A 13,375-nucleotide genomic window follows, 5' to 3' on the forward strand; every position below is an offset into this window, starting at 1 on the left:
CATGAGTGACACGGGCCCTGCTTCTGCCATCTCGTCTTTATACCAATCTGGTTCCCCGACACCTCTGTGCCATAATTTTATAACTTTAATTTCTCTTAAGATTATCATATAATCCCGAGATCGGACAATAACCATGTAAGTATGGCAATAAGTATGCCCTGTGACGCAGAGAACGAGGGGAAAGTATACCAACTCACACTGGTCGCCAGTCACACGGTGACTGAGTCTATCATTAAGGCGGTGCCTATAACAGATAAAGGCAAGACTAAGAAAGGGAGAACTGTTCGATGACTGGTGACATCATGGTTCATTCATGAATCTGTATTTCCTCTGCAGTGATCTCCAAACACAAAACATATCGCTTTAAAGTAAAACATAAATACATTCACAGTACATGTAGTTTCTTCCAAATTTTCAGTCGTCTGTTTTGAGGATGAATGTATTTAGCAATGTTGGCTTCGTGTCTGCAGTGCACAGCGTACCAATCGGAAGCATCTGCTCCATGCATGTTATGGCGCTGTGCAAACCGCCACTATTCCCTCGTCTGGCCCAAATTTTGGCGTGCGGGTAAAGGAACATGGATATATAACATAAGTACTCGCAAACCCATGATTTGGCTTTGTCTATACGCACAAAGGCCCCGACCGTGGATGATACTGACGAAGACCAAACTGCAGAAGAAACGTCTTCTGCGTTCGTGCTGGGTTTCATTAGGGCGCGTGTCTTCTGACATTACTGACGGAATAGGACAACAATAATAATGGCGTCTATTGTTTCACTGTAGGTATTCATGAAAGACTGGCTTGTTGAGAAATTGGACGAGTCACTAAAAAAGGTCAAGATGACGATCGAAGTACAGAAACACATCAGAGGCTACCTGGCGCGCAAGGAGAAGGAACGTCTCAAGAAGGTAAGGGAAACATGGCACAATATGGCCACTTTTACTGCTCTATACTTAATATATTTTGCGTTACCTTAGACATATAAAGGGTAGATGATTGTTGACATGTGTGTTCTGCATTATTTTAATATTTAGGTTTTTTGTTTTTAATATATTTAATACGCCGTGTTGATGCCTTGATCTCGATGTTGAATACTGTATATAAAACTGGATTATATGTTATACTGTACTGATATTCAGTATTATAATATCAGGTAAAAATGTATTCTATTTTCTCTGAAAAGGATATGTTTCAGTTACACATAAACCTAGTTTACCAATTCTAGCTCAAAGAAACGGGTATACTACTCTGAAAATTATGCAAGTTTATAGTTCAGAGGATGTTTGGAAAAATCAAAAACAACCCCTATGCGTGTGATTTACATATATTTGTCACCTTAAAAGTAGACAGTTCAAGGGCAGTTTCGAAAAATACCATTTTCCCTTCTCCTACGATATTACTTTTAGAAAAAAATATGTCGCTTGTTATAATTTATGTAACTCCTGTATGTAAATGAAATCTCCATGTTAGTCGACAGGCCTGGAATTTCATCATATATCGGCATTTTCCATCTGATATAGGCGTGCGACCACACGTGATTAGCTTGAAAAAGTCACCTTAATAGGTGTAATGATTGCAATGGGATTTAACCCAGCTTTAAGGTTATCCCACAGATGTATTTATTATAATAACAAAACATATCACGACGCAGTTTAACATCATAAAACGAAATTCGTCTCAGTGTGTAAGGTTACCATGGATGCGGTATCGGTAAGGCACCATGTTGTTTCATTTTGTTCATACTTATGACTTGCGTCTGATCAAGGCTATTTAGTCAAACTAAGCGTCACCGTTTTTTTGAGTGACCCTCTTCCATTAGCGTCACATAGCAGTGTTTTATGCTGTAGATTTCTGAGGTGAGTCGGTGAAAATTGGTTTTCTGATGAATGTGAGAATTTGTTACATAAACGAAAACGCGTTATGTACGTGACACTGCGTGTCATTAGCCCGACGCTACCACGTCCACAATGTTAACCAAGGGTGTTGAGGAAGTAAATCTATACACATTTTATTGTGTACAATAATAAATTGGCCAGTCATGGTCATTGCGAAACAAGTAGACTGTGTTTAAGACAGAGACCCCAGTGTGTCCCACACATCTGTCACGTGATCAATATGACAGAGAAACCCTTAAGTGACGTTCGCATACTAATGAGGTATTAACAGCGGTCTTTACCCCAGCTAAGGCATATTAATGACTTTTTAACAGGGGAGGCATATGTGATGACACAGAGCCTGGCTGTTAACTCTTCAGTAAGGTACAAAAGCGTGGCAGTTTATTTAATTATGCTGTACATAGATAATCTGGTTATCTCATCAGATGCAAAGTGGATGTATTGTTAATTATGGAAAGTAGAAATTATCAGCTTTAAAGCTTACAGTGAATCGGGCGCAGAACCATCAGATACCACTCAGAAAGTCAGGGGTGACGGATCTGTTCTATATTTCACTCCTTTTTTCCAGGCGGAGGATGCAAGGAAAGAAAAGGAACGACTAGAAAAAGAAAGACAAGAACGAGAAAGAATGCAACGTGAGGAGGCCGCCAAAAAGCGCGCGGCGCCCACGCCGCCTGGTGAGAGGACGTCACGGCCCTCGTCATCCCTCGAGAAACCCTCTCGCTCCTCCAGTGCTGATAAAATATCCAGAGCTTCCATTTTGGATAATATTTCTGTCAATTCAAAGAACTCCAATGCAAAACTTCCTCGAAGTAACACGACGGGAAACCTCAACCACCCGTCGCGCAGTACATCGCTGGAAGACAACAGACGACGCTCGACGACTCTTGAAAAGGGTTACTCGGCTGACAGCATGAAGCGCGCCATTTTGGACGGAGAGGTGAGGAGCATCGGGTCCACGGCGACAGGGAAAAGTTTAGATCGCAAAAGTCGCTCCCTTGAAAACGCTAACAAGAGGAGCTCGACTCTTGACAGTGGGCTCGGTGACACTCTCCCTAACCAGCCGTCTAAAGTCCGGCTAGATCCTAAATCTGAGAGGGGAGAAATTGACAGTATTTTTGAAGAAACAGCAACGTTTTACGAGGATGAAGATCTTAATGAGTAAGTCAATGTAGCACACACGAATTTACACGTGATTTAGTTATTACCCCATATCTATATTTCTATCTTAATTATCACCTGATCCAGAAGGTAGGGCATTGTGTAACATTATCTATCTTTTGAGTTCCTAATTAGCATTTCGTGTGATACGCCTTTCTATCTTTACATTCTCTTCGTGAATAGATGAATGATATTATGCTATTGAAAATCCTGAAATGGCGCTCAACGGCGCGTTTGTTTTTATGTAGATATTAAGGTAATGTACGCCCTTGACTTCACCGCAGGTATGCGCTGTTGCAAATTTCCGTCATAACTGTTTAAATCAGGCCTTCATGTGATGAACAAACCCACTTTCACTTGACATACTCATAATTGACAAAATTTTGATGTTCGGACTTGTTGTACTTTGTATTACAAACACAGAAAAGCACCCGAGTACAAATTAAAACTATGGTAAGCCATGCAGAGAGTATGACAGAAATTCACAACACTGATTTAAGTAAATTTTCTCTATAAGTAAGCAATAACAATATTAACCATAAATATTTCACAGCAAATTTCCTTTTCAAATGGGTGTAACTATAGGTAGTAATATGATAAAAGTGTATCCCATTTTGCGTAGAATGTTCTCAGCTTTTCGGTAAAAAGTCGTATTATCGGTAGCATATTAAACACATCCTAAATGTAAACATCTTACGGACCTTATATATACAATCGATTTTTGTCACTAAAGCCGAAACTAACCGCCAGGAGACGGGCTAAATTTGCTAATTGAGTAACTGAGAACTTGTTATGAAAAAAAAAGGTAAATGAAATCCAGTTAAAATGATTTAATTTCTATGACCATTATCATGTGGATTACATTACATCTTACAGAGACCAGTGGGACGTGTTCCAAAGCATTCCAAGAGAACGCCAGAGCGCCAGCGAGAACTTTGAGATCGTATTGAAGGTCATCAAAGTGTTCATGTACATCTTTATCTTCTTGGTGGTGCTGGGGACGGCCGTGGTCAGCAAGCTCACCATTCTCTTGCTCACATCGGGGACTTTATTGACGACGAATCTTGGTGACTCCCACATGTGGGACGGCGGCATTGTAAGTGGTGTATTATAAAAGTGTCACCTGTAGAGGGCAGCACTGCACAATGCCATATAGATGGCGTTAGTGTACAGAACCTATGCCTTTGCTGGACATTTGAATTGATATGTTTGGTTCTTTTTAATATCTTTTGGTGACATTTTGTATGTTCTATTTTTAGAATAGGCATTTTGTATATTTTGATTTAGCGACTGAAATGTTTCTGCTTGTTTTGTTTTTTCTCAGTGAAAGTTGTAACTTCTTTTTCCAGTTGCTGTTAAATTTTGCATTCTTTTTTAGACATACGACGAATTAGATGACCGGAACACAAGGATAACGCTGCTGATCGTCTGCGTGTGTATACCATATATCCTGTCATTTGTCACGTTCATCTTCAAAGCAATGTTTGGAAGCCAACCTTGGCCAAAACCGAAAACACTTATCGTGGTAAGTTGTATTCAGCAACCCAATTAACTAACGAAATTAACTGCCCACTACGATTGTTTCCATTTCTTTCTTTTATTTTAAACATAATGCCTTCCGCTCTCCTAGTATTGGTTGTATTTATGTCGGAATTGTCCTTTCCTACATTATCTTTTAGAAATGTGCACATATCATTCGGCGTTTCCGTGGGTGTTGCGAATACAAAAACATAATTTTCCGGTGGAGGTATAAACATTTATTTACACACGTCTTGACACAAACTGATGACGGTGAACTGAAATAATTGAAACAAATAAAACAAATGAAAGTAACAGAATAAACAAATATAAATTTCAACTTAATACAAATATCACAATAAAGAAATTACAATAAAACACATATATAAAATAACTAAATACATACATAACAATGCTGCCTCCACTCATTCGCGTACAGTACTAGGCGTGTTCCAACCATGACAATACATGGTGACGTTTTATTTCCACTCAACAGAACACCAATCATCCAACATATGAGGGCGCCACTCACACCAAGACGAGACAACACAAAGTAAACATGACAAACAACACAAACAAACGAAACAAAAAATTGCCGACGACACTGTCGACAACAGTGGGAATTTATACACCACAAATGAAGAAAGAGGGAAAGAAAGAGAACAAAAATAAAAGAATTAAACAACATTATTATCAATATCTTTAATCTATTATTCTTTTTTAATTCCAGATTCTCACCATTGAGGCACTCCATTCCTTCGGACTTTGCCTTCTCCTGTTCAGAGTTCTTCCTACAATGGACATGATCCGTGGACTGATGATAATGGCAGCAGTATGCACAATGCCTGGACTCCTTGGCCTATGTTTTGGCAAGCCGACCAACAGACGGAAGGATACCAGCAAAGTGCAGTCTATCTGCATGCGTGTGCTGATGATTATAGCCCCGTTGCTGCAGCTCGCCGCAATCGCCATTATCATCCTGACCGGCTTCTCCTACCGCGACCCGTCAGACATCGGACTTGAACTACATAATATTGTGAATGGTAATAACAGTGAAACCAATGTGTTCAGCCGCGACAAGCCGGATGAAGACAAGTTCGCCTTCACGTATTGTGGATGGGAGGTGCCAGTTGCTCTTATCTTGGTGTCTATCTCCTGGTGGGAGAATTTCGCTGACCGTGATAGGAAGATTGGCAGGCTGTCAATCCCGTTGAGGAAATTCCGCGCTTCTCTTCATGGCGTGAGAGAAAAGTCTACCGTGATCATTTCCGTGTGGAAGTCCTGTTTGACCATTGCGTTCGCCTACCTTCTCCTCGCCATTAACAACGGCGGCTTTAAGCTGGAGGTTCACATCAGGGACGATGTCGTGTCTTTCTACAAGCCTTATGCAGAGTGGGAGATCGAACAATTCCAGGAAGAAGACGGCCAGAGGGTCGTCCCCGGTGACACCGCCAACGTCACGGATCAAACTGTCCTGACGGCCTATTTCGCCGGTTCCTCGCGCCACGCCCTTGAGACGCTCGCCCCCTTCATCGCTCAGGCCGTGGGTACGTTCATCTGCTACTACTTTGCTCGTCTGGCCTGCAAGTTGTGCATGCAGAGAGTCAGCTTTTCCGCTCCACTGATGCTGTCCACGCCAGTCACCTTTGTGATCCTGTACCTGCAGTGTAAACTGGAGTTCATCTCCAACTACCTGACCGACGGCCTGTACACGTGGTCCTGCCCCGAGGCTGGAGGACAGATGCTCTATCTCCACTTTGGCTGCTTCTTCCTCTGGTGGGTGTCGGAGCTGATGATTGCCTGCCACATCTGGTTCCCACAGTCCGAGCGTCTGGCCAAGTCGGAAAGGTATTTGTTCTGCACCTTTTACATTGGTGATAACTTTTTGTAAACGCAGGTTTCTCGCACTCCCAATTCTGTTTTACTTCTGCATTAGTTTCGTGTCCTGAATAATCTTGGTTTGACAAAGCCGGTTGCTTTCTTTAAATTTATATAAATTATCATAACAAGATAATTCCTTATGAAAATGCACTTCTTGTATCTAGGTGAACCGCGTTCTTACACAGAACATCTCGGGCCGTAGGCTATGATAAAATCTAAACCACTAAACGCCTACAGTACATACACTGTATAAGCAGGTTATTTGTACCATCTCTGGTACACGTCATGACACATACTGCAGGAAAATCAACAGGCTTCTGGTGGACTGTAAAAATAGGAAAAGATGAACACTTCATAAAGATCCAACAAATGTTTTTCAAAAAATCTCTGGGGATGGGCAGCTGTCACTCCTCCCAAGGTACTGTCCGGATTGTTCAAATGGTATTGTTGTAAATACCCTAAAACAACCCACGTTATTAACCAAATTTACTCTTTTCCAGGCTTTTCGTTTTACCATTCTACTGTGGCGCCTTGATAGAACAGTCCCTGATGCTGAACAGACGTCGGCGAGATAAAGACATGATCTCGGTTGGTGACGGCCATTTTGAGTATATCGAAACTGGAACAACCATGGATGGAACTTCAACTTTGACCTCTCGTGGTACGAGCACCGAGGACTTGGAAGACAAGTACAAGATCACCGATGACGGCGTCGTTCCTAAGATCTACGCATGCGCGACAATGTGGCACGAAACCCGAAATGAGATGACGCAGTTGCTGAAATCCGTTTTTAGGTACTATAGAGCAGTACAGACATATACATTGGATTAGGTTGTTAACTTAACGAAAGACGAAAGGAGTAAAAAAGTGAAAAAAGCTTTTTTGTTAAATTTTCTTTTCTCTTAATCTCTAAATTTACACTGTTTTACTTAAATTCTTTCATTTCTTTGACTATTATTATTATTATTATTATTATTATTATTATTATTATTATAGAATGGACTTTGACCAGTGTGCCCGTAAGAATGCTCAGGAATATTTCGGAGTGAGAGACCCTGACTTCTACGAGTTTGAAAGTAAGCATGGCCGACGACATGGCCAAATTAATGCACCGAAACTGCATTAATTTGGCTTTGTTTTTTCTTAATCTTTTACCAAAAGTTATAGGGCTCAAATCCCTTCATTTATGTATGGAACATGAAGGTAGTTTAAGCTTGCTCAACATTATTTTTCAACCTAAATAAACAAGTTAGATTTAAGATAATTTCAATATGGCGTGTGATTTCTGTTTATAGCTCACATTCTGTTCGACGACTCCATGGAAATGAACGACAATGATGACACTGTGCCCAACGACTTCGTGCGCGCATTTATCGAGGTCATTGACCAAGCTGCCAGGTAAGCAGAGGGGATTCTGTAACTGCAACTGACACACCTATTTGGTGACGCATGCCTACCAAGTGACTTAAACGCCTTATCGTAGTACCATGGGTGTCACGTGGTGACTTGGTGTACTCACTGTTACATCACTATACACAGTGCAGTCGGTGAGCTGTCGACTGAGCTACAGACCTAGCAAGGCGTAGGTCTGACTCTATATCATCTTTTCATCGTTTGCTTCGTCTTAAGATAAAATATGCCTTAAAACCCATTCAGAACAACAGTAACAAACCGAATAATGTGTTTTTTCGGTCAATAAGATAGAAAACCGTCAATCCATATGTTGTTCTCTTCCAGCTCTGTGCACGAGTCCGTGATCAGTCTCCACCCTCCAGAGAAGATGCCAACACCGTACGGCGGTAAACTGGTCTGGTCGCTGCCTGGAGGAACCAAGCTGAACGTCCACATGAAGGATAAGAACAGAATCAGGCACAGGAAGAGATGGTCTCAGGTTAGGAAACTCCTCCACAAGTAAAATACATTAAGGCAAACTGTTCGGTGAAATGTCTGAAATATTAGTTTCTTTATTTCCGTTTATGTATTTTGACAACATCATGGATTCCTCAGAGTGTGTGTTATTTTATCTACGAAAAAGTAGAAGTGGTTGGCCCATTAGTTGTCCCAAATGGAGAAATCGCATTATAATTGGAAAAAAATTTGATTCAGAGTGGACTCTTTTTTAGTCTAACAGGGCGGTTCTCTCTACCGCAAGCCGTACCCCCCTGCCTACTAGCCCGTTCCTCGTTATCATGTTTATGTACTTTTTCAGGTGATGTACATGTACTACCTGTTGGGTTTCAACCTGATGGCCAAGCGTGAGCAGTACTTGACCAGCCAGAAGGGAAAGAACAAGAAGAAGGGGAAACGCGGCACGTGGGAGAGTAAAGCTTTGAGACGCTCTCACAAGAACCAGCACTACACGAAGACGGACATCTTTGACGACTACGACGAATCTCTTCACATTGCTGTAAGCAAAGCATTTAAGCGATAGTAGAATCTACCCATAAGAGAGGGTGCCCAGTTTTAACATATGTGATTAGTGGCACCACCTGTTGGTGAGAGACGGTAACTAAAACTGTGCTCTATTTATGAGTGACTGTCACATTGTTTTTTTTTTTTTTTTTTTTTTTTTAACCTGAAAACGCATTTTGAGACGCTCGGTTAACTGAGATCAGCAGCATTGAGAATGAAAAATAATTATCAACACAAGTGACAAATACATTCATTATCGAAGACATATTCAACAGAACACACTGTTTTTTGTATTCAGGCCGAGAACACGTTCTTGCTGACCCTGGACGGAGACGTGGACTTCAAATCGGACGCTGTCCGCTTACTGATGGACAGACTGAAGAAGAACAAGAAGGTCGGAGCGGCTTGCGGACGTATTCATCCTGTCGGACAAGGTGTGTGCACGAGCTGAATCAAATAACTTTCAACTTACACTGTTTTCATTTAAATAACGACCTCTCATCAATCAAAATATTAAACCAAGGACTTGTTTAAGTATCTACTAATTTCCTTTGAGTCATAAACAAATGGTCAGTAGCAATAATCATTTATGGCACTAGAATCAAATCAGCGAAGTTAATCTCTGTTCGTGTTTTTTCTCCCCCAGGCCCCATAGTGTGGTTCCAGCAGTTCGAGTATGCCATTGGTCATTGGCTTCAGAAGGCTGCAGAACACATCTACGGCTGCGTCCTCTGTGCTCCCGGATGTTTCAGTCTGTTCCGTGGTTCCGCCATCATGGACGACAATGTGATGAGACAGTACGCCACGCGGGCCTCGGAGGCTCAGCATTTCGTGCAGTTTGATCAGGGTAAGTCTCCCTCTAGCACTGGGGACCGGTGTGGCAGGAATGGTAGCGTCAGAAATTCAAGCGCTGGGTACCAAAGACTTAGTGCAGGTTAGGGTTATCCAAAAATATCAGGGTCAGTGTATGGGGCAAATATCAACTGTAAAAAAAATGGAAATAGACTACCATACGTAGCGAACTGCCTTTCCTGTGACACCGGAGTGACGGGATATTTGGCCTGAGATGTATGTTTCAAATAGGAGGTTGAGCCTTTTTTTAAGATATGCATTATGATTTTATTTCAAAGAATAAATGTTCAACTCATAATTACAACGTGCATTATGATCTTATTAATAAAGCAAAACAAGTAAGGAAAGAGGGAAAAAGTGAATAACGAACCCTAAATTCATGAATATTAATACTGTTTATATCATAATTCCAGGTGAAGATCGTTGGCTGTGTACGTTACTCCTACAGCAAGGATACCGTATCGAGTATTGTGCCGCCGCCGACGCCTTAACCCATTGCCCTGAAACCTTCAACGAGTTCTTCCAGCAAAGAAAACGGTGGGCTCCCTCAACAATGGCCAACATCGTGGATCTGCTGCAGGATTACAAGAACACCGTCATAGTCAACGATAACATCAGCCACCTGTACATGTTGTACCAGTTCTTCTTGCTGGTGTCCACTGTCCTTGGTCCAGCCACTGTTATGATGACCATCGCTGGTGCCTTCAACGCTGTACTCAAGACGAACCTGTGGCAGTCCTACGCTCTTTCTCTCGGTCCGCCGTTCTTCTTTATCCTAATTTGCCTGTTCACGCGCACCAAGACCCAGCTAGCGGTAGCTAGTATCCTTAGTGCGTTGTATAGTGTCATCATGATGGTTGTCATTGTCGGTACCATAATTAACGGTGTACAGGAGTCGTTCACGTCGCCCAGCGTAGTTTTCATAACACTGTTGGCGGCGTTCTTCTTGCTCGCAGCGTTCTTCCATCCGCAGGAGTTTGCGTGCATCATCCCGGGTCCCCTGTACTTCCTGTGTATTCCCGCCGGCTACCTCGTGCTCACGATTTACGGCCTGTGCAACCTGAACAACATCTCGTGGGGAACACGTGAGGTGCTAAGTAAGCGTCGCCAGAAAATCGCGGACGAAGAACGGAAGAAGAGAGAAGAGGAAGAGAAGCAGAAGAAGAAAAAGAACTCGGGTCTTTTCGCCTGGCTGGGACTGACTCAGATCATGGAGGACGTCAAAGACTTCTATCTGCAGATGATAGGAAGCACAAGGCAAAGCGGTCAACCAGCCCAGCAGACCCAGATGGAAAAACTTCTCATAAAACTTAACCAGACACTGGAGAAGCTCCCGGAGAGAATGCGCAAAGAACAGGACCGTAAAGCTGGGCTGCCGACTTTTGACAGCGACACCGACCCCTTGGACGACATGTACGATCCCGACCCACACCTTCCACTGGAGCGCATGCTCTCTAAGAAAAAAGGAGCAGGGGTCACGGACGCCATTAGTATCCAGATTCCAGAGAGTCACCATCTCAATCATCTCAGTCCACACAGCCAGAAACACGACCATCTGAGTCCATCCAGCGAACACGAACACGAGGTTATCAAAGACGCTATGGAGGACACGTGTTGGATGTATGACCCCGCCTTTGGAGATGGACCCATTTCGAACATCACGTCCAAAGAAGTCCAGTTCTGGCGGCAGTTCATCAAGAAATACCTCTTCCCCATCAATGCTGATAAAGAACACGAGAAGAAACTGGCTTTGGATTTGAAATCACTGCGTGATAACGTCGTCTTTGCTTTCTTCATGCTGAACTTCTTGTGGATCATCATCATCTTCCAGTTGCAGGTGCTCCAAGAGGAGCTCAAGGACGTGATTTATATCCAACTGCCTAGAGCTGATGGCGGAGTGGAGAAGTTTGAGCCCCTGGGTCTTGCCTTCTTGGCTCTCTTCGCCTTGATCTTGATTCTCCAGTTTGTTGCTATGATCGTTCATCGATGGGGAACCTTGCTACATCTGATCGCCATCACGGAGGTGAGAGTGTTTGGCACGGGGAGGGACAGCTACACCACAGACGTCCAAGAAGCTATACGGATTAGTAAAGAGCTTCAGAAAATCAAGGGCATCAAACACGAGGCGGTGCCAGACGAGACGGTTGATAATGATACCATATACGAGTCTCTCGCCACCATGAACACGGACAGGACGGCAGATACCAATGCGACACGGGAGATCCCCAACCAGTTACAGGAGAATCTACGCATGCGCCTGACGCAGCTTAAGAAGCATGAAATTTCCAACGCATTGGGAGGACGCCGTCCCACAAGGATGCACCCACTAGGTGGCGACACGTTGAAGAAAGCTTTCATGACGCGCTTAACCAAGCTTCAAAGAGATTTGCATTTGAATGAGAGAGACGTTGCTCCTAATACACATGTTATTAATATAGGCCATGATTATGGTCCAGTATATCTTAACAAAAATGGTGGCGGTGCAGGAGAAAAGGAAGAGGGAAATGAATTATTCCGTACTCTGAGGAGAGAAATTGCAGACAGACGCAGGCGACGTCCTGTCCACGACGTTTGGGATAAAAATTAATTTTGTGAACACATTCTTTTCTAACCATTAGGTAAAAATCTTTTTTGAAAAACTTTTGGGAACAATTTATCATTGCCAATGCAGGACAATGTCAATTAAATCTGCAATAATTTACAAAACTAACTTTGTGTGAATTTTGAGGTCCTATAAATGTAGCTGGTTTTGCCATGCTTCTGCTTTCAGTGAATCTGCATGTGCCAAGGTCTGTGAACTAAACAAACATTAGGATGCATTTTTACTTTATTTACGCTCGGGAATTCGGGAATTATTTATAATAAGCCGAAGGGAAAGATGTAGCTACATTTGTAGGGCTTCATTAAATTGTGTGCTTGATATTTATGTGAATTGTATTATAGCGTTAAGTGTGAAAGGAACAGTTAGGAGTGGAGGAAATAGAATCTCAGAAAAAAAGCAATGTTAACGGATGTATGAGTAGGGATCCCGATTAGGAGCGACATGTCTCTGTCAAAGAGTCCCAATCCCCATTGTCATGAGGTATTCCAGAAACTTGAGGGAGGGAACCTGTCTCAACCAAATGACGACGACGGGGTAACTTATTAAAAAAGAAATAAAAAGTCTAGTTACTCAGCTTTGTGATGTTAAGGGTGACGGCTGTTTCAAATAAAGAGCAGTTAATTTTTATGATATCGTGTTTACTTTTTTCTTCCTATTAACAAATATTTTAAAGGATGGCGCTGAGAAAGGAGTTGGAGAGAACTCAGACTTTTGTCTTTTGCTGATATTTTTTATATCAACGTACTGCAAAAATTCTTAAAAGAATTTTTGCAGTACGTTAAAAAAGAACATTTACAAACTGAAACTCGTGGTTGCCGTTAAAATCCTCGGTTTTAAAAGTGCAACGTCTTAGATGTCATTATATTGGAGTGTCATTTTAAACGTTTTTAAGTCGACTCTTTCAAGATACGTGATTGTAGCGAGAGTAAATTCCCTGCATCGTATATAAAATATTACAACTAGTCCCTAACACAAGCTAAGTAACCCCCTCCCGCCCCATGCCAAAAAAAACCAACCGAAATAAATTTCTTGGACAGCAAAAAAAAAAGGCT

The 13,375-nt window shown here is 42.2% G+C and overlaps 1 protein-coding gene across 3 annotated transcripts in view; it reads left to right on the forward strand.

Annotated features, from left to right (window-relative positions):
- The window catches only part of LOC106176978 (chitin synthase chs-2), a 39,335-nt gene extending 26,385 nt beyond the window's left edge, over positions 1–12,950 (forward strand). For all 3 annotated transcript variants that reach the window (XM_087010493.1, XM_013559579.2, XM_013559581.2), the window contains exons 18-30: positions 785–910; positions 2,466–3,058; positions 3,935–4,154; positions 4,437–4,583; positions 5,307–6,424; positions 6,958–7,251; positions 7,454–7,533; positions 7,753–7,855; positions 8,195–8,348; positions 8,667–8,864; positions 9,168–9,303; positions 9,516–9,716; positions 10,135–12,950. In XM_087010493.1, coding sequence (XP_086866619.1) covers positions 785–910; positions 2,466–3,058; positions 3,935–4,154; positions 4,437–4,583; positions 5,307–6,424; positions 6,958–7,251; positions 7,454–7,533; positions 7,753–7,855; positions 8,195–8,348; positions 8,667–8,864; positions 9,168–9,303; positions 9,516–9,716; positions 10,135–12,308 — 5,544 coding nt within the window. In that variant the 3' untranslated portion in view covers positions 12,309–12,950. The remainder of the gene's footprint in view (positions 1–784; positions 911–2,465; positions 3,059–3,934; positions 4,155–4,436; positions 4,584–5,306; positions 6,425–6,957; positions 7,252–7,453; positions 7,534–7,752; positions 7,856–8,194; positions 8,349–8,666; positions 8,865–9,167; positions 9,304–9,515; positions 9,717–10,134) is intronic.
- Positions 12,951–13,375: the final 425 nt, after the last annotated feature.

This window comes from Lingula anatina, chromosome 4 (assembly GCF_051362555.1).
Source record: "Lingula anatina isolate TDL-2025a chromosome 4, LinAna3.0, whole genome shotgun sequence".
Lineage (NCBI taxonomy): Eukaryota > Metazoa > Brachiopoda > Lingulata > Lingulida > Lingulidae > Lingula > Lingula anatina.